Consider the following 23,698-nt stretch of genomic DNA (forward strand, 5'->3'; position numbering starts at 1 on the left):
GCGTGGGTAGAGAAGGGTAAACCACCAGTAATAACTGTTGGTCAAACTGCATATAATGTGAGGGTCAATGGAAAGGCAGCAGAACTTTAAGTTAGCCATGTGTGCCAGACTCAAAATTGGCAAGACTTTCCTGTCCCAACCAGGAGGATGACTCTTCATCTCCTCCTCCTCAGCCCATGCACGCTGAACATAAGGGTTGAAGCTGGTGTGGATACTACCCTCTGTAATGCAGGCAACCATCTCCTGTTCCTCTTCCTCCTTATTATCATCCAATCCATGCAGAGATGAAATGAGACCGGACTGGGTAGTGTCATCCTGTGTACTTTCTTCCTCTACCTTCCACCTTGTTCACAAGCAAAGCTTCCTCTTTAATAGAGAGCAGTGAGCGTTTGAGTAGACACAGAAGTGGGATGGTTATACTGATTTTGGCATCATCGCCGCTCACCATCTTGGTTGATTCCTCAAAGTTTTGTATAGCATCATATTGTGTCACTTGACATGACATCACACTTGACTTCGCCTGTGATACCACAGAGTGAACCCCAACATTTTAAGTACAGTCGGTGCTAAATGCCCGATGCAGAGTGAAAAAAGCCAGTAAGAAACATTCAATTTACATCAAAACATTTAAAGGGAAACTGTCACCCCATTTTTGCTCTATGAGCTGCGACCACCACCATCAGGGGCTTATCTACAGCATTCTGTAATGCTGTAGATAAGCCCCTGATGTAACCTGAAAGATAAGAAAAGCGAGTTAGATTATACTCACCCGGGGGTCCGGTCCGGCGCATCCCATCTTCATACGATGACATCCTCCTTCTTACTTCTGCCGCAGCTCCTGCGCAGGCGTACTTTACCTGCCCTGTTGAGGGCAGAGTACTGCAGTGCGCTGGCGCCGGACCTCTCTGATATTTCTCGGCACCTGCGCACTGCAGTACTTTACTCTGCCCTCAATAGGGCAGATAAAGTATGCCTGCGCAGGAGCCAAGGCAGAAGTAAGAAGGAGGACGTCATCGCTACAAAATGGGAGGCGCTGGACGGGACCGCGACACCCACAGCACCCGCCCCCGGTGAGTATAATCTAACTTGTTTTTCTTCTCTTTTAGGTTACATTGGGGGCTTATTTACAGCATTACAGAATCCTGTAGATAAGCCCCTGGTGGCGGTGGCGACAGCTCATACAGGAAAAATGGGGTGACAGATTCCCTTTAATGCAAATCAAATTTTCCTGCAAAATTAGAGAAATCTGACAAATACGAATCTTGGCAGATTCACTCATCTACTGTAAAGTCTAGGAAATTCGGTTTTCCGAGGAATGCTTGTAAATAGTGCACCTTGGGCTTAGATCTCAAAGACAACAGACTGGAGGTAATTGAAAAGTAATTTGTCTTATGTCTTTGCTATATGAGCTAAGTGATCACTTTTCTGTTTTATTGGCTGGTATTTATCTTGGGCTAAACTTTACTAACTAGCTGTTTATTAACTTCACTGGTTTGCAAAATTTTTGTAACCAGCCAATTGATTAGATGAGACAAACTGGGCCACTGAGGTAATAGTGCAAAGCATCATCTCTATGTGACTGATGGACGTTACCCTTAAGATGAAGTTTATATATACACACATGGACAAAATTGTTGGTACCTTCTGGTAACGTAAGAGAAACCCACATTGGTCACTGGAATAACTTGAAATTGACAAAAATGTGATTTCCAGTTTAAATTTACTGGATATGAACCGATGAAAATCAAACTTTACTTTTTAATGGTGGTCCAACAGGAAAAATAACAATAATGAAATTGACCTGGACAAAAATGATGGTATTCTAGAAACAATTGAAAATAATTTGACCATATAGATATTTTAAACTAAGGTGTGTTCTTTAATTTGCATAAGAGGTGTCTTCTCCAAACTTATAATTAATCAGTCTGCATGTTTAAAGGGTGAAAAGTAGTCACTGTGCCGTTTGGTATCATGGTGTGTACTACATTGAATGTGGCTCAAAAAATAAAGAAGAGATTTGTCTGAGGAGATTACAAAGAAAATTATAGACATATACAGTGGGAAAAAAAGTATTTAGTCAGTCAGCAATAGTGCAAGTTCCACCACTTAAAAAGATGAGAGGCGTCTGTAATTTACATCATAGGTAGACCTCAACTATGGGAGACAAACTGAGAAAAAAAAATCCAGAAAATCACATTGTCTGTTTTTTTTTCATTTTATTTGCATATTATGGTGGAAAATAAGTATTTGGTCAGAAACAAAATTTCATCTCAATACTTTGTGATATATCCTTTGTTGGCAATGACAGAGGTCAAACGTTTTCTGTAAGTCTTCACAAGGTTGCCACACACTGCTGTTGGTATGTTGGCCCATTCCTCCATGCAGATCTCCTCTAGAGCAGTGATGTTTTTGGCTTTTCGCTTGGCAACACGGACTTTCAACTCCCTCCAAAGGTTTTCTATAGGGTTGAGATCTGGAGACTGGCTAGGCCACTCCAGGACCTTGAAATGCTTCTTACGAAGCCACTCCTTCGTTGCCCTGGCGGTGTGCTTTAGATCATTGTCATGTTGAAAGACCCAGCCACGTTTCATCTTCAATGCCCTTGCTGATGGAAGGAAGTTTGCACTCAAAATCTCACGATACATGGCCCCATTCATTCTTTCATGTACCCGGATCAGTCGTCCTGGCCCCTTTGCAGAGAAACAGCCCCAAAGCATGATGTTTCCACCACCATGCTTTACAGTAGGTATGGTGTTTGATGGATGCAACTCAGTATTCTTTTTCCTCCAAACACGACAAGTTGTGTTTCTACCAAACAGTTCCAGTTTGGTTTCATCAGACCATAGGACATTCTCCCAAAACTCCTCTATATCATCCAAATGCTCTCTAGCAAACTTCAGACGGGCCCGGACATGTACAGGATTAAGCAGTGGGACATGTCTGGCACTGCAGGATCTGAGTCCATGGTGGCGTAGTGTGTTACTTATGGTAGGCCTTGTTACATTGGTCCCAGCTCTCTGCAGTTCATTCACTAGGTCCCCCCGCGTGGTTCTGGGATTTTTGCTCACCGTTCTTGTGATCATTCTGACCCCACGGGGTGGGATTTTGCCTGGAGCACCAGATCGAGGGAGATTATCAGTGGTCTTGTATGTCTTCCATTTTCTAATTATTGCTCCCACAGTTGATTTCTTCACTCCAAGCTGGTTGGCTATTGCAGATTCAGTCTTCCCAGCCTGGTGCAGGGCTACAATTTTGTTTCTGGTGTCCTTTGACAGCTCTTTGGTCTTCACCATAGTGGAGTTTGGAGTCAGACTGTTTGAGGGTGTGCACAGGTGTCTTTTTATACTGATAACAAGTTTAAACAGGTGCCATTACTACAGGTAATGAGTGGAGGAAAGAGGAGACTCTTAAAGAAGAAGTTACAGGTCTGTGAGAGCCAGAAATCTTGATTGCTTGTTTCTGACCAAATACTTATTTTCCACCATAATATGCAAATAAAATGAAAAAAAAACAGACAATGTGATTTTCTGGATTTTTTTTTCTCAGTTTGTCTCCCATAGTTGAGGTCTACCTATGATGTAAATTACAGACGCCTCTCATCTTTTTAAGTGGTGGAACTTGCACTATTGCTGACTGACTAAATACTTTTTTTCCCCACTGTATGTTAAAGGTAAACAGTATAAGACCATTTCCAAACAGTTTGATGTTCCTTGTACCATAATTGGATCCAGTTGGATGAACACGGATGTGGGCTGCGCTGCTGAAGTAAACAAATTCTTACCAGCGTCTTTTTCAAGTGAAAAAAAACAAATATTTGTTTTTTCACTTGAAAAAGACGCCGATATGGCATTGAAACACATTGTGAATAAAAACCATTTTCTTTATCATCATTTCTGAAGAATTGATTAACTCCAGCAGCCCACCTAGTTGTTCATCCAACTATTGTGGGTTTTCTCTTCTTTTAACAGAAGGGTAATTATCCACGTGTGTAGATTTGAAATATTTTATGACATAATTGATACATATGTTTATTATTTGAATTTAATTTACTATTCAATAACATTTTTATTGGTAATTATATACATTTCCTAATCATTTAGTTATTTTACTTGTTTTTTCTACTGTGGACCTGTGACTTTACCTTCCTTTTTAACTGTTGTATTTTTTTTTACATTGTGTCAATAAATTAAGTTAAAAAAGGAAATGGCTTGTCCCCTGTGTGATTCGCTTGATGTTTAAGAAGATGTGATTTCTGGGTAAAACATTTTCCACATTCTGGGCATGAAAATGGCTTCTCCCCTGTGTGAGTTCTGTGATGTGTAACAAGATGTGATTTCTCTATAAAACCTTTCCCACATTCTGAACATGAAAATGGCTTCTCCCCTGTATGACTTCTCTGATGTCGAACAAGATGAGATTTCTCAATAAAACATTTGCCACATTTGAAGCAAGAATACTGCTTCTCCCCTGTGTGAATTCTCTGATGTTTCAGAAAATATGATTTGTAGGTAAAACACTTTCCACAGTCTGAACACGAATATGGCTTCTCCCCTGTATGAGTTACCTGATGGGCAACTAAAACTGATTTTTGATTAAAACATTTCCCACATTCTGTGCATGAATATGGCCTCTCCCCTGTGTGAATTCTCTGATGTATAACAAGATGTGATTTGTCTATAAAACATTTTCCACATTCTGAACATGAAAATGGTTTCTCCCCAGTGTGACTTCTCTGATGTCTAGCAAGATGTGATTTCTCTATAAAGCATTTCCCACATATGCTACATGAAAATTGCTTATCCCCTGTGTGAATTCTCTCATGTTTCAGTAAATGTGATTTGTAGGTAAAACATTTCCCACATTCTGAACATGAATATGGCTTCTCCCCTGTGTGAGCAAATTTATGTTCAACATTCTTTCTATTATTTTTCTTTTGCTTAACAGTCTGGGATGAATTAGATTGATCTTTTTCAACAGGATCGGGAGATAAATGTTTGCTGTAAAGATCTGGTGGTGTAGCTGGGATAATGGCATCCTCTTCATATGTATCTTCTGTGATACCATAATCATCTGCTTTAAAATCTGAAGATATTGGATATTCATCTGATCTCCAGGTACAGTCATCTGCTAAGAATAAAAGTGATTTTATTACTTTTCAATAACAGTGTGTTAGATTTATATGAGTAATTACATTTTATAAAATTTCTATAAAAAATACTATTTTTCAGAAAATTTGTTCATACGAAAACTTTGTATACCAAGTATATAGAATTGAGAGGGTTCTCACCAGCTAAAAACTTTTATTTCTTTAAAGTAAAAACAATAGAAAATATTACAGCAGAGGAGCAATTCGGAGGCTAGAGATGATGGCCATTTCGCTTCACATAAGCTTCAACTAGCATGCACATGTGCACATGAAACAAAATCTCTTTTTGGTAAAGCAAACTCTTAGGCCGGGGTCACACTGCGTTTTAGGCAGTCCGTTGACGGACTGCGTTACACCGCGGTATAACGCAGTCCATTAACATCGCCATTGAGCCCCATTGTCAGGCGCATCGCGACGCATGCCGTAAAGCGGCACGCAATCGCGATGTGCCGTCATTCGCTGACGGAGCCTCGGAAGCGGCCTGTGGCGTCTGAGGCTCCGTCACCGCCAGCGCTGATGAATCATCTGATGATTCATCTGCGCTAGCAGGTATAGCATAACGCGATCACGTTATGCTATACCGTTAGCAGCCCGTCAACGCTATGCATTGAATGGGCTGCTAAAACGGAATGTGAACCTAGCCTTAGCCTCAACCTCCATCTACTCCTCATTTTCATTCAAGTAGCTAGACTGCATTACAAGTAGTGCCTGGTCATTGTCATCTTCAATACTGTCAACATCATCATTTTCATACTTGTCGTATACTGAATATTCCTCATCCATAACTGAATGTGTGGACAGGAAGCAATAATATGTGCCCACTCATCCACTTGTATGCCAAATTAAACCTCAATTGGCCAAATAGTTTGTGATGGAGTTGTCACTTTGTATTTTCACGTGTTGTAAAAGTCAGTCAGCTACTTAGATTTGTCATTGCACTGTAAAGTGCACTCTACCATCGAAGCATACAGCAGCAAGGGGCAGTATATGTTTTTCACAGCCCGCTATGTAAATATTCTGCTTAGAGCAATGACAATGTTAGCTGCAAGGCCAGGTGAGGGACAATTAACACCTCAACAGTTGGGCAGGTCAAGGCGTGCTCAACCATCTCTACCTCAATGGACATCTTTATATCCCTAACAGCAATAAAGCAGAAAGTAGTATTCACTACCACTTTACACCTTTCATATGTGTAAATTGAAGCTCTGCATTGCTGAAAAGGCTGATTAGCCAAAGCAATAAAAGCGACAGAGTGGAAGAGTTGCTGATCTGCATCGAGCAGCAGATTTCCTGCTGGATGTCTCCCCGCTAATTGATTCAATAAGGGATAGAGGAAGAACAGCTTCCACATAATGATCGCTACCCTGGGGCTGTTGGGGAGTTGAAGAGAGTATATCATCTGCAGGAGGATGTGGAAGAGGACGAGGAGCTATGGAGGATGACGAGATGGACATAGAGGGGGGACATAGAGTTTTGTCAGGAGTTTGGCACCCTAAGACAATTAACTAGCACCCCACTTGACGGCAGCTTGCCATGAATGTCCTTAGCAGCTCTTAAGTTCGGTAGAGAAGTAGTTCTCTAAGGAGTAAAGGAATCACACACAGAACAACTGCAACCAACACTAACTACAGCAAAGTGAATGAATGCAGCAAAGTCTATCACTAGCACGAAACACTAGCAGTGGGAAGGTATTTAAAGCTGCACCTGAGAGGTGATTGGACAGACAAACAGAGTAAATGAAAAGCACCTGTTACCCAAAAATGACAGAAAGACAGATAACAGAACTAAAACTCCCAAGGAAAATGTGTATCTGTTGTGGCTCAGCGGAAAGAGTTGCTGAGCACAGAACACAGAATCAAGGGTTCGAATCCAGTCGCTATGACAAACCATGGTGGTGTGTGGTGGAGTATGAAATAATTGAGTTTCTGGTCACACTGATGAGCACAGCAAGCAGTATAACATCAATGCTAGATATGACCAACCATCGCAGTAAAGGGTAGAGAACAAAATACAAACACAGTTCTTGTTCACACTGACAAAGAAGGCAAGTTACATGCTTTGTTCCCTACCTGCTGACAGGTGTATAGTTAGCATGAAGCATAGGGATGTCTATTGAATAGACCCTTGGTATAAAAGAAGAATGAGGCAGAGGGCATTGTCACGTCTAAACAGACAAAGCTGTCCTCCACAAGCATGGAAAACATATGTGAAAATAAATCAGGCATGGATCCATGAGGATTTTCACACTATTACCGCTGATGGCAATGATTACATAAGTTTTTGTTGACAGTAGAAACTAGGTAATTATCACTAGCCCAATGAAACCACTGCTGCTGTTTGCCTGTCTATCACATTGCATGTTGCAATTCTGCTTTTACCTCCCACACAGCTGGACATATCCTGTCTAGTATGTTCCATACTCTGCTGCTGCTGTCACACCCACTTCCTTTACATAGCCTGATGCAACCTGCCTGTCCATCATGTTCAAGTCTACATTGCTGATGCTACCACTGACCCTACATAGCCTAATATCTCCTGACTGTCCATCATGATCCATACTGTACTGCTTCTACTCTCAGTGCCCCTACACTGCTGAATATCTGATGTCTGTTCGTCAGGCATTCTGTTGCTGCTACCACTCCCATTACACAGTTACACATCTCCTGTTTGTCCATCATGTCCCATATTGTTCTGCTGGGAACCTTAGACTGCAGGGTAATTATAACAACCCTGAAAATGCTCACAAAAAAGGGAGAATTCTTGGATGGCTATAAAAGCCATTATTTCTTTATTCTCCCATAAGTATATCAAAACCTGCAGGCATCTGCCCCAAAAGGGATAATTTTTTGGCCGTTGCCACCTGTTACTATCCATTTAACCATAGTCATATGTGTTTATGTGACTTTGACATTACTAAGGCTGTCTTTGTGTTAAAGGACTTGAAAGAGGTTGGACACAGTCACTGGAGACCTCAGAGTGCCATCCATGTCTTTTCATCTATATCTTTTCAGGGCAATTGGAGGCTTTGGAACACTTTTGATTTGCATATAATCAGTTTTTCAAAAACAAACTTTTTGGCTGAATCAGATCCGAAACTTATCTCTCTAGTTGATACATCCTCTGTTTGATCTGGCTCTGCACAGTGTTGCCTAATGGCTCATCTGTGACATTAACTCCTGAAGATGCCTCAAAAGGCAAAACAAGTCAGGACGACATGGCTTTCTGATCTCAAGTTAACTTTTGCATACCAACTGTCTGCTGTTTTCTCTTTAAACAGTGGTGATGTCACATCAGTCAGAGGCCAAATGCTCAAAAAGGCTACATGGGACAGATTTGGCACAAGGCACTTCGTCTCGCAGATTCCAAAGAAACCCAACTTTCATTGCATAACCCCTGTACAGGGAACTGGTCTTAGAACAGGGTCCACTGGATTGCTTCCACAGAAGGGCTACCGACTGGATGAGCGAACCAGTGCCAAGGGTCACCACGCAGGGTCAATGCCAAGAGGTCAAATCACGAGGGACAAAAATAGTAAAAAAACAGATGATCAGAACTTAAGCCAAGGTCAGAAAACGGGAGGGATCAGGAAGACAACACAATAGTAAAGACAAGCACTACAAGCCAGGTAAGGCTACTTTCAGACTTCAGTTTTGAAGCATCAGACGCGATGCGGCGAAAAATGTAAAAGCCGGATCCGGCGCCGGTTGCCACCGGATCCGGCTTTTTCCCCATAGACTAGCATTATCGCCGTATTGCGCCCGATGGCCATGCGGCGTGTCCGGCTTTTGCCGGATACGGCAAAAAATGCCTGTCCGGCGTCTGCAAAAAACGTTCCCTGCAACGTTTTTTGACAGCGCCGGACCGCTTTTTTCCACTGCGCATGCCCGAAGACTCTCTCGCCCTCTCCCTCTCCTGCACTGTCTCTGGTCTCAGCAGATGATCCGGCGGGATTTAAAAATCTGAAGTCTGAAAGTAGCCTAAGAAGGTTGTTGCTAACTGATACGCAAGCAATGCGCACGGTGAATTAGTTACTCTGTGTATGTGTCCAATGTGGTGTGGATGATTGCACAGGACCATAACACCCCCCCAAAATTTGGGGTGGAAAATAGCAGAAAAAAGATTTTTATAAGATGGGGGTACATCTTATTGTCCGAATTTAAGGTCTTTTACCACAGGGCCGGCGGTGGTCCAGCGGGGTCACAGGAGGCATGGTCCCTTCCTCAGGATGCTGGTGGTGGCAGAAGTGGGGCAAAGCTGCAGTGCCGCGGTGCGATGCTGCGGTCCGTTGTCGCCAGTGAGGCAGAGGTGCGGCGACGCTGAGGCTCGGTGTCAGCAGTGAATGGTGCGGCGTGCACCTGAGCAGGGTCCCTTCCTCAGGATGCCGGTGGCATAAATGTGGCGATGCCATGGCCTGTTGCCCACGTCGAGCAGAGCCGACTGCATCACCGGTATCACGGCGGTCATCCCCCTGAGGCCACGCGTGCGCAGACTGAAATCTCAGCAGAACTCGGCTTCAGGAAAATGGCCACCAAGATCTCAATCTGCGCACGTGCGGCCATTTTCCTAAAGCCCCAGGCCTCCGAAATCTCAATCTGTGCAAGCGCCTCCTCTGGTGGCCCACAGCTTCAAAAAGATGGTGGCAGGGAAACTGGATGACGAACTCGGCTCTGCCCGCCGTGGACAGGGCCGCGGCGTCGCCACATTTCTGCTGTGGGCATCCTGAAGCGACCCTGCTCAGGTGCATTCCGCACCGCCCACCGCACCTATGCCACCGCCGGGTTCCGCTACTATACTTGCGCAACCCCCCCGGTAAGCCTGCATTCGCACTATAAGATGCATCCCCCCATTTTCCCCACAATTTTTTTGAGGAAAAAATGCGTCTTACAGTCCGTAAAATACAGTATTTTATTCTGGCCTATCACCCTCGGTCCAAATGCCATGTTAAACAAACTCTGGCTGGTGATTGGCTGCAGTGGTCTCATCTGTACAGCCAGAACAGAATTTATGGATATAGGATCTGCCAATTTTGCTGACTGAAATTTAGCGTTGAAATGGTTTTAATAAAAATCTTGCTTTTTTACATTGATTACAATACAGATTTTATAAATCAAATACTCTGTAACATACCATTAAAATATAACATATAATAGCACCAGTCAGTGAATGCATACAATTTAGATTATACTACTCACCTGGGAAGTTATCTGTTGGAATCTCTGCTTTACACCAATCATCACCTATCACATATGTAACAATATTGTCCAGATCTTCATCCTGAAATAAATATTAAAAAAGTTACAGAAAGCTTAATGATTAGCATGACGTATAACAACCAAAATGATATGACAGAAATTGGTATTGCAGTCAAATTACTGCAGGTTTTTGGTATAAATCTAATTTGTTTGTTCCTTATTCCAGCCAGCAGTGTCAATAACTAGACATTTGGAAGATGCTTCAAACAACTAATGTCTATGCTCAGCTCTAATCCTGCCATCTTCACCATTCTTATGACACAAGCATGAGCACAAGACCTTCACAGCCGTCTACACATCATAGGGGAGATCTCATGACACCTTCTCTCCAACTACCTGATGATCCTGAGGAACATCTGGACTTTCTTGTTTACAGTCCTGTGGGAGAAGAGGACGGGGACATCTCTCTGGTGTTGTCTTCTTACTGGATAGATCTGGAGAGAACACATACAGGGACTGAATTCATTCTTTACATACAGATAATTATAGGCCGTGTGTATTTAGTCCTGTCTATTACCTGGTGATGTGAGGGGCTGGGGAACCTCCATCATGACGTCCTTGTACAGATCTTTGTGTTCTTCTAAATACTCCCACTCCTCCATGGAGAAATAGACGGTAACATCCTGACACCTTATAGGAACCTGAAACATACAATGATACCGTCATCCTCCGATCCCTTCATAGCATTACTGTACAATGTCCCAGCATTCCCAGCAGTGTCACCTCTCCAGTCAGCAGCTCAATCATCTTGTAGGCAACTTCTAGGATCTTCTGGTCATTGATGTCATTATGGATCAGGTGGTGAGGTGGAGGCCATGTGATTGGGCTCAGTGGTCTTCCCCATCTCTCAAACACAGGGTCCTGACAGCGCTCACTAGAGGTCTTCTTCACTACTGTGTAATCCTGGTTATGGAGAGACATATTAATAAATCTCACTACAGACATTTCCAGAGTCCTCACCTCTCCAGTTCTGTCCATCTGTTATTCCCATAGATAAGAATGATGTAGTGTGACGTCATCAGAATCTCTCACCTCTCCAGTAAGCCGGAAGAGGATCTCTAGGGTGAGGTGTAACATCTTCTCAGCTATCTTGTCCCTGTCCCTATCCATCCTTGATGGGTCAATCAGGAAAATTCTCTAAATATAGAAGATCTCCACAGAGAGGATCTGATATCGTACAGACCTGAATGTGAAGAAGATGAGCCGAGGTAACATCATAAACTATTCCATGTAATAATACAATTACTGGAGATAATAAGGGGAAACATATGAAGAGATAGTAAAGATGTTGTCCCAACTTGGACATTGATAGCATTTTAATAGGTTGTGCTATCAATGTCCAATAGCTGTGATCCACATCTATCATATAGTTAATATGTCCTAATGTTAGAGCAAGACACAAGTCTATTGGATTCAACCTGTAACCTAACATTGATCCAGAGGAAGGCAAGAAACCCATGAGTCAGATGCTAATTGCCCCAAATTAGAGGATAAATTCCTTTCCGACACCACATATGGCAATCAGACTAGTTCTCTGGATCACCGCCCCATCACCTGTAATAATATATGTTTTAAGAAAAGCGTCCAGGCCTCCTTGAACTTTCTTAGTGATTCAACCATTACAACATCATGTTGTAGAGAGTTCCATAGTCTCACTGCTCTTACAGTAAAGAATCGCCTTTTCTGTTTATAATTGCAGTGGTTATCCAGTCTCAGACACAAAGTCTGTAGCCATTTCATATGACTTCCGGTTTCTGAATCATGACTGCTTTATTTTCTAGAGCAGTAATGCAATTAATTTTTAATATATTTCATGTTTTCATGCTATAGCACTACAAAGTACAACTTTATTTGTTAGTTGCATATGGAGGTTGCTACTCTTAGTTCGCACCTGTACACACCTGTTTTCTGTTTGGAAGTGACGGTCAGTCTTTTAATATTTATACACAGGTTTTCTGACCGAGCACTCCACCCATCACACCGTGGTGGTTTTAATCACAGCACTATCCTACCTTCCCATATAAATGTTGACTTCAGCCTATGAGAGGAATCACAATAAGATAGGTTCCCAGCAAAAAAGGTCACCTTGGCATTGGCTTTTGGGCACGCATGAGTCGGCCAAATTATGCGCTAATCATCTTCATTTTTTTCTGTTATCTAGATCAATAATGCAATTCATATTTCATATATTTCATGTTTACATGCTATAGCACTACAGAGTGTAACTTTATTTGTTAGTATGTGAGGTGCACACTATTGTGAGACCTCTTGCCACTGGGCAGTCATGCAATTTGCCGACTCAAGGTTAAGTGTTGACTGCGCTTCTTTTGATCGTCTTCTTTTGAGAGAACCGGGTGAGACGCAGTATGCAAAATGCATAAGTGCAGTATAAATGCAGGGGTGGCATTTATGCACATGTAATCTAAGTACATGTATCAAAGTACTTCTGGCAGTTATAACATGGCAGTTAGACAGGGCAGGAGACAGGTAAGACTTTTATATACATCTACTCTCTGTACATTTGGAGTACAACAAATATATACCATATGCATTTGTGTAATTTTTATCCTGGCCGCTGCATTCACACACATCCACCGCCCTGGCATTAACTCTCCACACTCCATCCATATTGGCCCCTCGCTTCTTTCCTCTCCTATGTATAGCACTCATGCTCTTTTCACATTGTTAAATTGCACAGATCCAGCCAGTCCCACCATTCAACACCAGAGACGCTCTCACAAATCACTTAACCATCTGCTCACTCTTTCTATCCTCCTTCTCCTAGTTGCAGGAGACATTGCTCCCAACCCTGGTCCCCCATGTTATAGAAAGTCAAACCCCCCCACTGCTACACTCAGAAACCCCTCTAATCTTATTAATATTCCCTGCATGCCATCTGTCTCTCTTAATTGTGCACTTTGGAATTCTCGCTCAGTGTGTAACAAACTCTCCTTCATTCATGACTTCTTCCTTTCTAATTCTCTTAACCTCCTGGCTCTTACTGAAACCTGGATCCAGCAGTCAGATACTACCGCTGCTGCTGCTCTTTCATACGGGGGGCTACACTTCTCTCATACCCCAAGATCAGACAATAGAGCTGGTGGAGGCGTTGGTCTGCTCCTATCACCAAAATGTACCTTTCAGGTTATCCCTCAAGTACCCTCACTTGTCTTCCCTTCTTTTGAGGTCCATGCCGTCAGACTCTACACCCCCTTCTCCATGCGAGTGGCGGTGGTGTATCGTCCTCCCGGCCCCTCCCATCAGTTCCTGGATCATTTTGCCACTTGGCTTCCACATTTTCTCTCCTGTGACATCCCTACCCTCATCATGGGAGATTTCAACATCCCCATTGCTCTTCCCCTCTCCCCATCTGCTACTCACCTTTTATCTCTAACCTCCTCATTTGGCCTTTCGCAGCTTACTAATTCTCCAACGCATGAAGACGGAAACTCCCTCGACTTGGTCTTCTCTCGGCTTTGTGCAGTGGATGATTTTGCAAACTCCCCTCTCCCGCTCTCTGACCACAATCTTCTTTCATTCTCTATAAAGAACTGCCAGGCTGCTCAGGTCACCCCCACTGTCCAGACTTATAGAAACATACAGGCCATTAACACCCAGAAACTTCTGAAGAACTTGCAGTCTTCATTGGCCCCTATCTCCTCCCTCTCATGTCCTGATTCTGCATTGAAGCATTACAATGAAACACTTCAAAGTGCCCTGGATGAATTTGCACCCCCTATAAATAGAACACCACAACGCAGACGGCGACAACCCTGGCACACGGTGCAAACACGTTTCCTGCAGCGGTGCTCCAGGTGCGCCGAACGTCTGTGGAGAAAATCCAATCTACACGAAGATTTCATCCTTTTTAAGTTTATGCTTAGAACATACAACACTGCCCTTCACCTCTCCAAACAAACCTATTTCAACACCCTCATCATCTCACTGTCCAATAACCCGAAACGTCTCTTTGACACTTTTCATTCTCTACTCAATCCAAGAGTACAGGCCCCAACCACGGAGCTCCGAGCTGACGATCTGGCCAATTACTTCAAAGAAAAAATTGACCAGATCCGACAGGAAATTATCTCCAAATCCCCTCATACCATGCACTGTCCTCCCTCCCCCACTGCATCTAACTCACTCTCTGATTTTGAACCAGTCACAGAAGAAGAAGTAAGCAGGCTCCTTGCATCTTCTCGCCCAACTACTTGCACCAGTGACCCATTTCCGTCACATCTCCTCCAGTCCCTTTCCCCTGCTGTCACCCCTCACCTAACTAAAATATTTAACCTCTCTCTCTCTTCTGGTATTTTTCCCTTCTCATTTAAGCATGCCATCATACATCCACTACTTAAAAAACCATCCCTCGACCAAAACTGTGCCGCTAACTATAGACCTGTCTCTAATCTTCCCTTCATCTCTAAACTCCTGGAACGCCTGGTCTACTCCCGTCTTATCCGCTATCTCTCAGAAAACTCTGTTCTCGACCCTCTCCAATCCGGTTTCCGCTCTTTACACTCCACTGAAACTGCCCTCACTAAAGTCTCTAATGATCTGCTAACAGCTAAATCAAATGGTCATTACTCCATGCTAATTCTCTTGGATCTCTCTGCAGCATTCGACACTGTGGATCATCAGCTCCTCCTCACTATGCTCCATTCCATTGGCCTCAAGGACACCGTTCTCTCCTGGTTCTCCTCCTATCTCTCCGACCGCTCCTTTACTGTTTCTTTTGCCGGTTCCTCCTCCTCTCACCTTCCCCTTACTGTTGGGGTTCCTCAAGGATCGGTTCTAGGCCCCCTCCTCTTCTCCTTGTACACTGCCCCTATTGGTCAAACAATCAGTAGATTTGGTTTCCAGTACCATCTCTATGCTGATGACACCCAATTATACGCTTCTTCTCCTGACATCACGCCAGCCTTTCTAGAAAACACTGGCGATTGTCTAAACGCTGTGTCTAATATCATGTCCTCACTATATCTGAAACTGAACCTGTCAAAGACTGAACTCCTTGTGTTTCCTCCCGCTACTAATGTACCTACACCCGACATTGCCATTTCCGTGTGTGGTTCCACTATTACTCCCCAGCAACATGCCCGCTGTCTTGGGGTCATACTTGATTCCGAGCTTTCCTTTGCCCCCCACATTCGATCACTGGCTCGCTCTTGTCATCTGCACCTCAAAAACATTTCTAGAATTCGACCTTTTCTTACTTTTGACTCTGCAAAAACTCTTACTGTTTCTCTTATTCATTCTCGTCTCGACTATTGTAACTCTCTTCTAATCGGTCTCCCTCTTACCAAACTCTCCCCTCTCCAATCTGTCTTGAATGCTGCAGCCAGGATCATATTCCTCACCAATCGTTACACCGATGCCTCTACCTTGTGCCAGTCATTACACTGGCTACCCATCCACTCCAGAATTCAGTATAAACTTATTACCCTCACCCACAAAGCCCTCCATGGCTCAGCACCACCCTACATCTCCTCCCTTGTTTCAGTATACCACCCTACCCGCGCCCTCCGTTCTGCTGATGACCTGAGGTTAGTATCCTCAATAGTCAGAACCTCCCACTCCCGTCTCCAAGACTTTACACGTGCCGCGCCAATTCTTTGGAATGCACTTCCCAGGTCAATACGATTAGTCCCCAATCCCCACAATTTTAAGCGTGTCCTGAAAACGCATTTATTCAGACTGGCCTATCGCCTCAACACATTAACCTAACCTATCCCTGTGTGGCAGAGCCAAAAGTTTTACCATAACCAGGTTCCCAGCATCATGTTCCCACATGCTTTATGCATCCATTAGCCCTCTGTGTCTGTACTGTTACACACTTAACATTATGGCTGGTCCATACAATCAGGGCAACTGTTACCACCCACCTTTCGTGTCTACCTCTTTCCTCATAGACTGTAAGCTTGCGAGCAGGGCCTTCACTCCTCTTGGTATTTGTTATAATCTACTGTATGTGATTATTGTTATGCTGTAATGTCTATTGTCTGTACAAATCCCCTCTGAAATGTAAAGTGCTGCGGAATATGTCGGCGCTATAAAAATAAAATTTATTATTATTATTATTTGTACATTCTTATAAAATCGCCCGAAGCCTTAGATTTTCTAAATTGAATAACCTAACCTATCTTGGTAACCATTCTTTTAAAAACCTTGGTCGCTCTTCTTTGCACCCGATCCAGTTCAGCTATGTCCTTCTTATTTACCGAAGGCCAAAATTTAACATAAAGTGTGGCCACACTAGTGACTTGTATAGAGGCAAAATTATGTTCTCAACATGAGCATCTATGTCTTTTTAATACATCCCGTTATTTTATTTAACTTGGTAGCAGCTGCCTGACATTGGCCACTAACGTTGAGTTTACTGTCCATCCATATGTCCAAGCCTTTTTGAGTGAAAGTTTTACTCAGTGATTTACCATTTAGTATCAGTCCCCAGACTACAAATTTGATACATTCTGTAGCTTAGTTCGTAACCCGAATATGTATAGTACTGTATGTAAGTAGGATCAGGGCCTCACATAATCACTGACCTCAATGGTCGCCATCTGATCCTCTTCTTTTTCCCATCACATGCCACAACTCCAGCCTCTTTACTAAAGCTTCCATTCGTGTCCAGGCCGTGGAGGTTATTGCGCTCCATACGGTCTCAACATTGGTCTTGTGATCTTATGACGCGCAATGACCTCTGGGACTTGAATGCAGCCAGAAGTCTTAGGGCTGCATGACCTTATACCAGTGAGCTCCAGCTAAGTCCTGGTCTAAAGTGAAGTGGCCAATGAAAATGAAGCGCCACACAATGAAAAAATGAAACAAGGAGCGCGTTATTTTGGCACCATTAGCTGGCCCATCAGGTACTTGTTTATTCCTTGTTTCATTTTTTCATTGTGTGGCGCTTCATTTTTATCACTTTTTGGTATTCACGGTCACTTTTTGAGCCATACCACCATTGCACTTTATTTGAAGTTGGCATTTTTTGCTACACATTGCACTATTTTTGTGTTTTTGGGTCATTGTATGCATTTTTTACCTGTTAATCATTGAGCCAGTATAGCATGGTTATTAGGTAAGCTTTATTATATAGCCTATTATGTATTTATAATACCATGTATACATTTGGGGTGCTCTTTTTAGTTATTCTAAGTGTACACCTATTGTTGTTTTATATCTTAATAAAGTCCATTGTTTGATTATTTTATTCTGTGTATTTCTTTATATTGTATATTACACACATCATATTTGTCTCATTGAAAGTTACAGGAATCGTTTGATTGCAGTGATTGCCTCAAAAGGTTGTGCAACAAATTATTAAGTTAAGGGTACCATCATTTCTGTCCAGGCCTATTTCATGAGTTTTATTTTTTAATTCTGTGGAAGCATGGCTGAAAAGCAATGTCTGACTTTCATTTGTTCCTTTTCATAAATTTTTGATTTATTATTACTTTTGTCAGATTCAAGTTATTTCTGTCACCATTGTGGGTTTTTCTGTCATTAAACGAGGGGTACCAACAATTTTGACCACATCTGTATATAGCTGTGATCGTACAGCCATGTCCCATACATGCTGTTCATGGATCGGCAGAAGGTATCAGCTATCCGGTTGGTTCCCTTTAACCCTCCGTCAGGAACAATATTCGCACTAACTCATAATGGAACAATGTGCCTGTCAAGCACAGGCTAGAAAAATGCCTAGAATATCTAATTTTCTCAATTTCAGTGATCTAAAAGTGATCAGAGACCTTCATAGGGATGTAATAAAAGAGACTACACATTATCAGGTGCAAAACAAACCCATTTACTCAACATAAAAGTAATAACTTTGATATACACAAATTTCAAAACTCCTGAGTACACTTTCATTTGTAAGAAAATCTGCCTTATTTATATGAAATATCCACAAACCTTTCTCTATCCATTCATAAAACAAGCTAAATAAACAATAGTAATGACTAAAAACATTACATACCAACCTTATAAAGTGTGATGTGTTCGGGACCAATGAGCCTGAGAAGCCAGCACAGCTATATCTTCCTTCCTGAAGCTCTGCAGACCAACTGTGGTATCAGGTTTCACACAGCAGCTAGAGCCAGGAGACTATCTAGAGGGAGGGGGTTTCCTGAAAATCCGGTGAGAAGGGAGAAATGAAAGTAGAAGAGCTGCGCCTGTCAGATCCATTGTTCCTGACGGAGGGTTAAAGTGGGTGACGCGGTATTTTGCGTTATTGTTCGTCCCTTACGACAAACCATCACTGTCTTTCTAGCTACAAATGCCAACCAGATATTTGATTGATATCAGTCACATTGATCGTCCAGGTCCGGTTTCTAATCCTCTGTGATTACTTTAATAGTATGTGACAATGAGCACCTGAAAATACTATTAATTTACTACTGGTATCAAGTTATAACAGCTGTGATTAGAGGTAACCTCAACCTCGGCTCTTTGACCTCTTAGTGGGGATAAAAAGGGAGGCAGCTGCCTCTGTGACCAGAACGCAATAATAAGATGCAATGGAAGTCGAGGGTCTAACAAAGTCAGCCAAGTATGAGCCATAAAGCAAAAAAATAAAGAGAAAATACAAATAAAGCGACAAAAAATCAAATACGTATTATCTTCTGGAATTCTATGTCCCCAAAATGCTTCTATGACACTGTACAAAGCAAACGGCAGACAGCGGTCCCTCACACAGGGAGAGGAAGAAGAGATGTCCTCTGGAGAATCACCACACAAAAGCACCAAATTAGTCTCGGCGCTGAAGGGGTTACTGCCCCCTGTGCCCAGTAATGGGGAATCTCCAGCACCTACCTCCACCTGCAGAGCCGCACTCCACATATATGGCTGCTCTGTGCGCACAGGACCTGTGATGAGGTCACAGGAGGGGAGGAGTCAGGGGTCACATGATCAGGGGCCTCAGTGTATGCAGGACTCTGCTGTGCTGGGTGTCATGGTGCTGGATGAGGGGAAGTTTCTGTGTGGGGTCAGGAGGGGTTTACAGGGTGGATGTAGCAGAGCCGTGTGTGTGCGAGGTGTACGGAGCGGAGCCGCGTGTGTACGAGGTGTACGGAGCGGAGCCGCGTGTGTACGAGGTGTACGGAGCGGAGCCGCGTGTGTACGAGGTGTACGGAGCGGAGCTGTGTGTGTACGAGGTGTACGGAGCGGAGCCCCGTGTGTACGAGGTGTACGGAGCGGAGCCATGTGTGTGTACGAGGTGTACGGAGCGGAGCTGTGTGTACGAGGTGTACGGAGCGGAGCCGCGTGTGTACGAGGTGTACGGAGCGGAGCCGCGTGTGTACGAGGTGTACGGAGCGGAGCCATGTGTGTGTACGAGGTGTACGGAGCAGAGCCGTGTGTGTACGAGGTGTACGGAGCGCAGCCATGTGTGTGTACGAGGTGTACGGAGCGGAGCCATGTGTGTGTACGAGGTGTACGGAGCGGAGCTGCGTGTGTATGAGGTGTACGGAGCGGAGTCGTGTGTGTACGAGGTGTACGGAGCGGAGCCGTGTGTGTACGAGGTGTACGGAGCGGAGCCGTGTGTGTACGAGGTGTACGGAGCGGAGCCCCGTGTGTACGAGGTGTACGGAGCGGAGCCCCGTGTGTACGAGGTGTACGGAGCGGAGCCATGTGTGTGTACGAGGTGTACGGAGCGGAGCTGTGTGTACGAGGTGTACGGAGCGGAGCCGCGTGTGTACGAGGTGTACGGAGCGGAGCCGCGTGTGTACGAGGTGTACGGAGCGGAGCCATGTGTGTGTACGAGGTGTACGGAGCAGAGCCGTGTGTGTACGAGGTGTACGGAGCGCAGCCATGTGTGTGTACGAGGTGTACGGAGCGGAGCCATGTGTGTGTACGAGGTGTACGGAGCGGAGCTGCGTGTGTATGAGGTGTACGGAGCGGAGTCGTGTGTGTACGAGGTGTACGGAGCGGAGCCGTGTGTGTACGAGGTGTACGGAGCGGAGCCGTGTGTGTACGAGGTGTACGGAGCGGAGCCGTGTGTGTACGAGGTGTACGGAGCGGAGCCGCGTGTGTACGAGGTGTACGGAGCAGAGCCGCGTGTGTACGAGGTGTACGGAGCGGAGCCGTGTGTACGAGGTGTACGGAGCGGAGCCGTGTGTACGAGGTATACGGAGCGGAGCCGCGTGTGTACGAGGTGTATGGAGCAGAGCCGTGTGTGTACGAGGTGTACTGAGGGGAGCCGCGTGTGTACGAGGTGTATGGAGCGGAGCCATGTGTGTACGAGGTGTACGGAGCTGAGCCGCGTGTGTACGAGGTGTACGGTGCGGAGGCGTGTGTGTGTGGGGTCAGGAGGGGTTTACTTTTTGGCATTTCGGCTAAAATCAAGTGTAGTATCTTTCAAGAATGCAGATTTATCCGGGGGCCGCCCCAGTGGATTGATACAATATGCACACTGAGCACGGTGCGCTGGTTAGTATGAAGGGTGCCTTATATAGTCATATGGTGGAAACCGTGGCCCTCTATGATCGATGCTATTAGGCTGGGTAAGGAGGTGTGAGTTGCTCCAGGAATGGTTACCCAGGGGAGCCCTAACTCCCTAGGCATGGGAACCTGACTTGAGTTTTGGCACTTTTACACAAGCACTTAAAATTTTCACACTTTTTTGTTCACACACCCTTTTCTGACCCTTTTGGCTAGGATGGGCCATTTGGAAATTCGAGGTTGAAGGTCCAGCTAGAACTACACTGGATTACCTTCATTATTCATTTCACTGTGCGTTTCTCACTAGGACTTTTCAGGCTGCGGTTCCGTAAACTTATGTTCCCACTTCATTGGACGCTGCGTACTTGTGCAGCGTCCAGATGTTACAGCATAGTGGATGGGATCTCAAGAAATCCCATGTCCACTATGCGTCCAGAGACGCCTGTGGATCACCCGCGGAGACGGGCATGTGCTGCGTCCAAAGCGCTGCCAATTACTGAACGTCTGCACATACCCTTACAGGTTCCCTCCTGATTGATCTAGGGAGGGAGTGTGTGGTTGTCATGTTCCACTTCCACCTGACTCCTCTGTCGGGAAGGGAGACGACTCTCGATGGCTCCTACTTCTTGCTTGGGAGGGAACCCACGCAGATGCTAGGAGCAAGATTGGTTCTCCCTTGCCTTTGGCTAGGGAAGGCTACAGTTGTGGCCAAAAGTATTGACACCCCTGCAATTCTGTCAGATAATACTCAGTTTCTTCCTGAAAATGATTGCAAACACAAATTCTTTGGTATTATTATCTTCATTTAATTTGTCTTAAATGAAAAAACACAAAAAGAATTGTCCTAAAGCCAAATTGGATATAATTCCACATCAAACATAAAAAAGAGGGTGGACAAAAGTATTGGCACTGTTCGAAAAATCATGTGATGCTTCTCTAATTTGTGTAATTAACAGCACCTGTAACTTACCTGTGGCACCTAACAGGTGTTGGCAATAACTAAATCACACTTGCAGCCAGTTGACATGGATTAAAGTTGACTCAACCTCTGTCCTGTGTCCTTGTGTGTACCACATTGAGCCTGGAGAAAAGAAAGAAGACCAAAGAACTGTCTGAGGACTTGAGAAACCAAATTGTGAGGAAGCATGAGCAATCTCAAGGCTACAAGTCCATCTCCAAAGACCTGAATGTTCCTGTGTCTACCGTGCGCAGTGTCATCGAGAAGTTTAAAGCCCATGGCACTGTGGCTAACCTCCCTAGATGTGGACGGAAAAGAAAAATTGACAAGAGATTTCAGCGCAAGATTGTGTGGATATTGGATAAAGAACCTCGACTAACATCCAAACAAGTTCAAGCTGCCCTGCAGTCCGAGGGTACAACAGTGTCAACCCGTACTATCCGTCGGCGTCTGAATGAAAAGGGACTGTATGGTAGGAGACCCAGGAAGACCCCACTTCTTACCCCGAGACATAAAAAAGCCAGGCTGGAGTTTGCCAAAACTTACCTGAAAAAGCCTAAAACGTTTTGGAAGAATGTTCTCTGGTCAGATGAGACAAAAGTAGAGCTTTTTGGGCAAAGGCATCAACATAGAGTTTACAGGAGAAAAAAAAGAGGCATTCAAAGAAAAGAACACGGTCCCTATAGTCAAACATGGCGGAGGTTCCCTGATGTTTTGGGGTTGCTTTGCTGCCTCTGGCACTGGACTGCTTGACCGTGTGCATGGCATTATGAAGTCAGAAGACTACAAACAAATTTTGCAGCATAATGTAGGGCCCAGTGTGAGAAAGCTGGGTCTCCCTCAGAGGTCAGGGGTCTTCCAGCAGGACAATGACCCAAAACACACTTCAAAAAGCACTAGAAAATGGTTTGAGAGAAAGCACTGGAGACTTCTAAGGTGGCCAGCAATGAGTCCAGATCTGAATCCCATAGAAAACCTGTGGAGAGATCTAAAAATGGCAGTTTGGAGAAGGCACCCTTCTAATATCAGGGACCTGGAGCAGTATGCAAAAGAAGAATGGTCTAAAATTCCAGCAGAGCATTGTAAGAAACTCATTGATGGTTACCTGAAGTTGTTGGTCACAGTTATTTTGGCTAAAGGTTGTGCAACCAAGTATGAGGCTGAGGGTGCCAATATTTTTGTCTGGCCCATTTTTGGAGTTTTGTGTGAAATGATCAATGTTTTGCTTTTTACTTCATTCTCTTTTGTGTTTTTTCATTTAAGACAAATTAAATGAAGATAATAATACCAAAGAATTTGTGTTTGCAATCATTTTCAGGAAGAAACTGAGTATTATCTGACAGAATTGCAGGGGTGTCAATACTTTTGGCCACAACTGTACATGTTCCTGACCCTCGCTTCTGGCTAGGACAGTTTTTGGGGGCCTTTCTCCTGCTGGAGAGTGCTACAACTAACTGCATCCTAGTGCATTTTTAGTGCACACAGGTGGAGAACATGACCTTTTTGTTTAAAAAGAAAAAAAAATCAGGAGAAATTTATAGAATGATGTAGAATTGCAGCTCGAGATGAGCACATTTCTCAAAATTTGGTAAGTGGAGAAAAAAATGGATGTTGACAATCAATTAGTTATGAATTGAAACTTCTCCAAAAACCCCCAAATAGCTTAACAAAGCGCTCTGAAGGTCTCCTACGACTGTATCCAACCCATTTTGAGCTCTTTAACTCAAACCCAGCATTAGTAATGTCAATGTCAACATATATGGGTAAATGGATGGTAATCAACTTATTTAAAAACACACTGCACTACCAGGATTTCTTTGCTTTTTAAAATAAATAAAAAGGTCTAAAAATGATCTCTTTTCTATTGCAGATGCATGCGTGATGGTGGTTAAACACATG

The 23,698-nt window shown here is 44.0% G+C and overlaps 1 protein-coding gene across 1 annotated transcript in view; it reads right to left on the bottom strand.

The window, feature by feature from the left end:
* The window catches only part of LOC141053042 (uncharacterized), a 97,042-nt gene extending 77,756 nt beyond the window's left edge, over nt 1-19,286 (bottom strand). The window contains exons 1-7 of the mRNA XM_073550374.1: nt 19,216-19,286; nt 11,431-11,581; nt 11,122-11,301; nt 10,916-11,039; nt 10,735-10,832; nt 10,339-10,420; nt 4,218-5,127 (exon numbers count right to left, since the gene is read on the bottom strand). Of these exons, the coding sequence (XP_073406475.1) occupies nt 4,218-5,127; nt 10,339-10,420; nt 10,735-10,832; nt 10,916-11,039; nt 11,122-11,301; nt 11,431-11,508 (1,472 nt within the window). The 5' untranslated portion in view covers nt 11,509-11,581; nt 19,216-19,286. The remainder of the gene's footprint in view (nt 1-4,217; nt 5,128-10,338; nt 10,421-10,734; nt 10,833-10,915; nt 11,040-11,121; nt 11,302-11,430; nt 11,582-19,215) is intronic.
* Between the last annotated feature and the right edge of the window lie 4,412 nt (nt 19,287-23,698).

Source organism: Dendrobates tinctorius, unplaced genomic scaffold (assembly GCF_039654945.1).
Source record: "Dendrobates tinctorius isolate UK_male_01 unplaced genomic scaffold, ASM3965494v1 ptg000164l, whole genome shotgun sequence".
Lineage (NCBI taxonomy): Eukaryota > Metazoa > Chordata > Amphibia > Anura > Dendrobatidae > Dendrobates > Dendrobates tinctorius.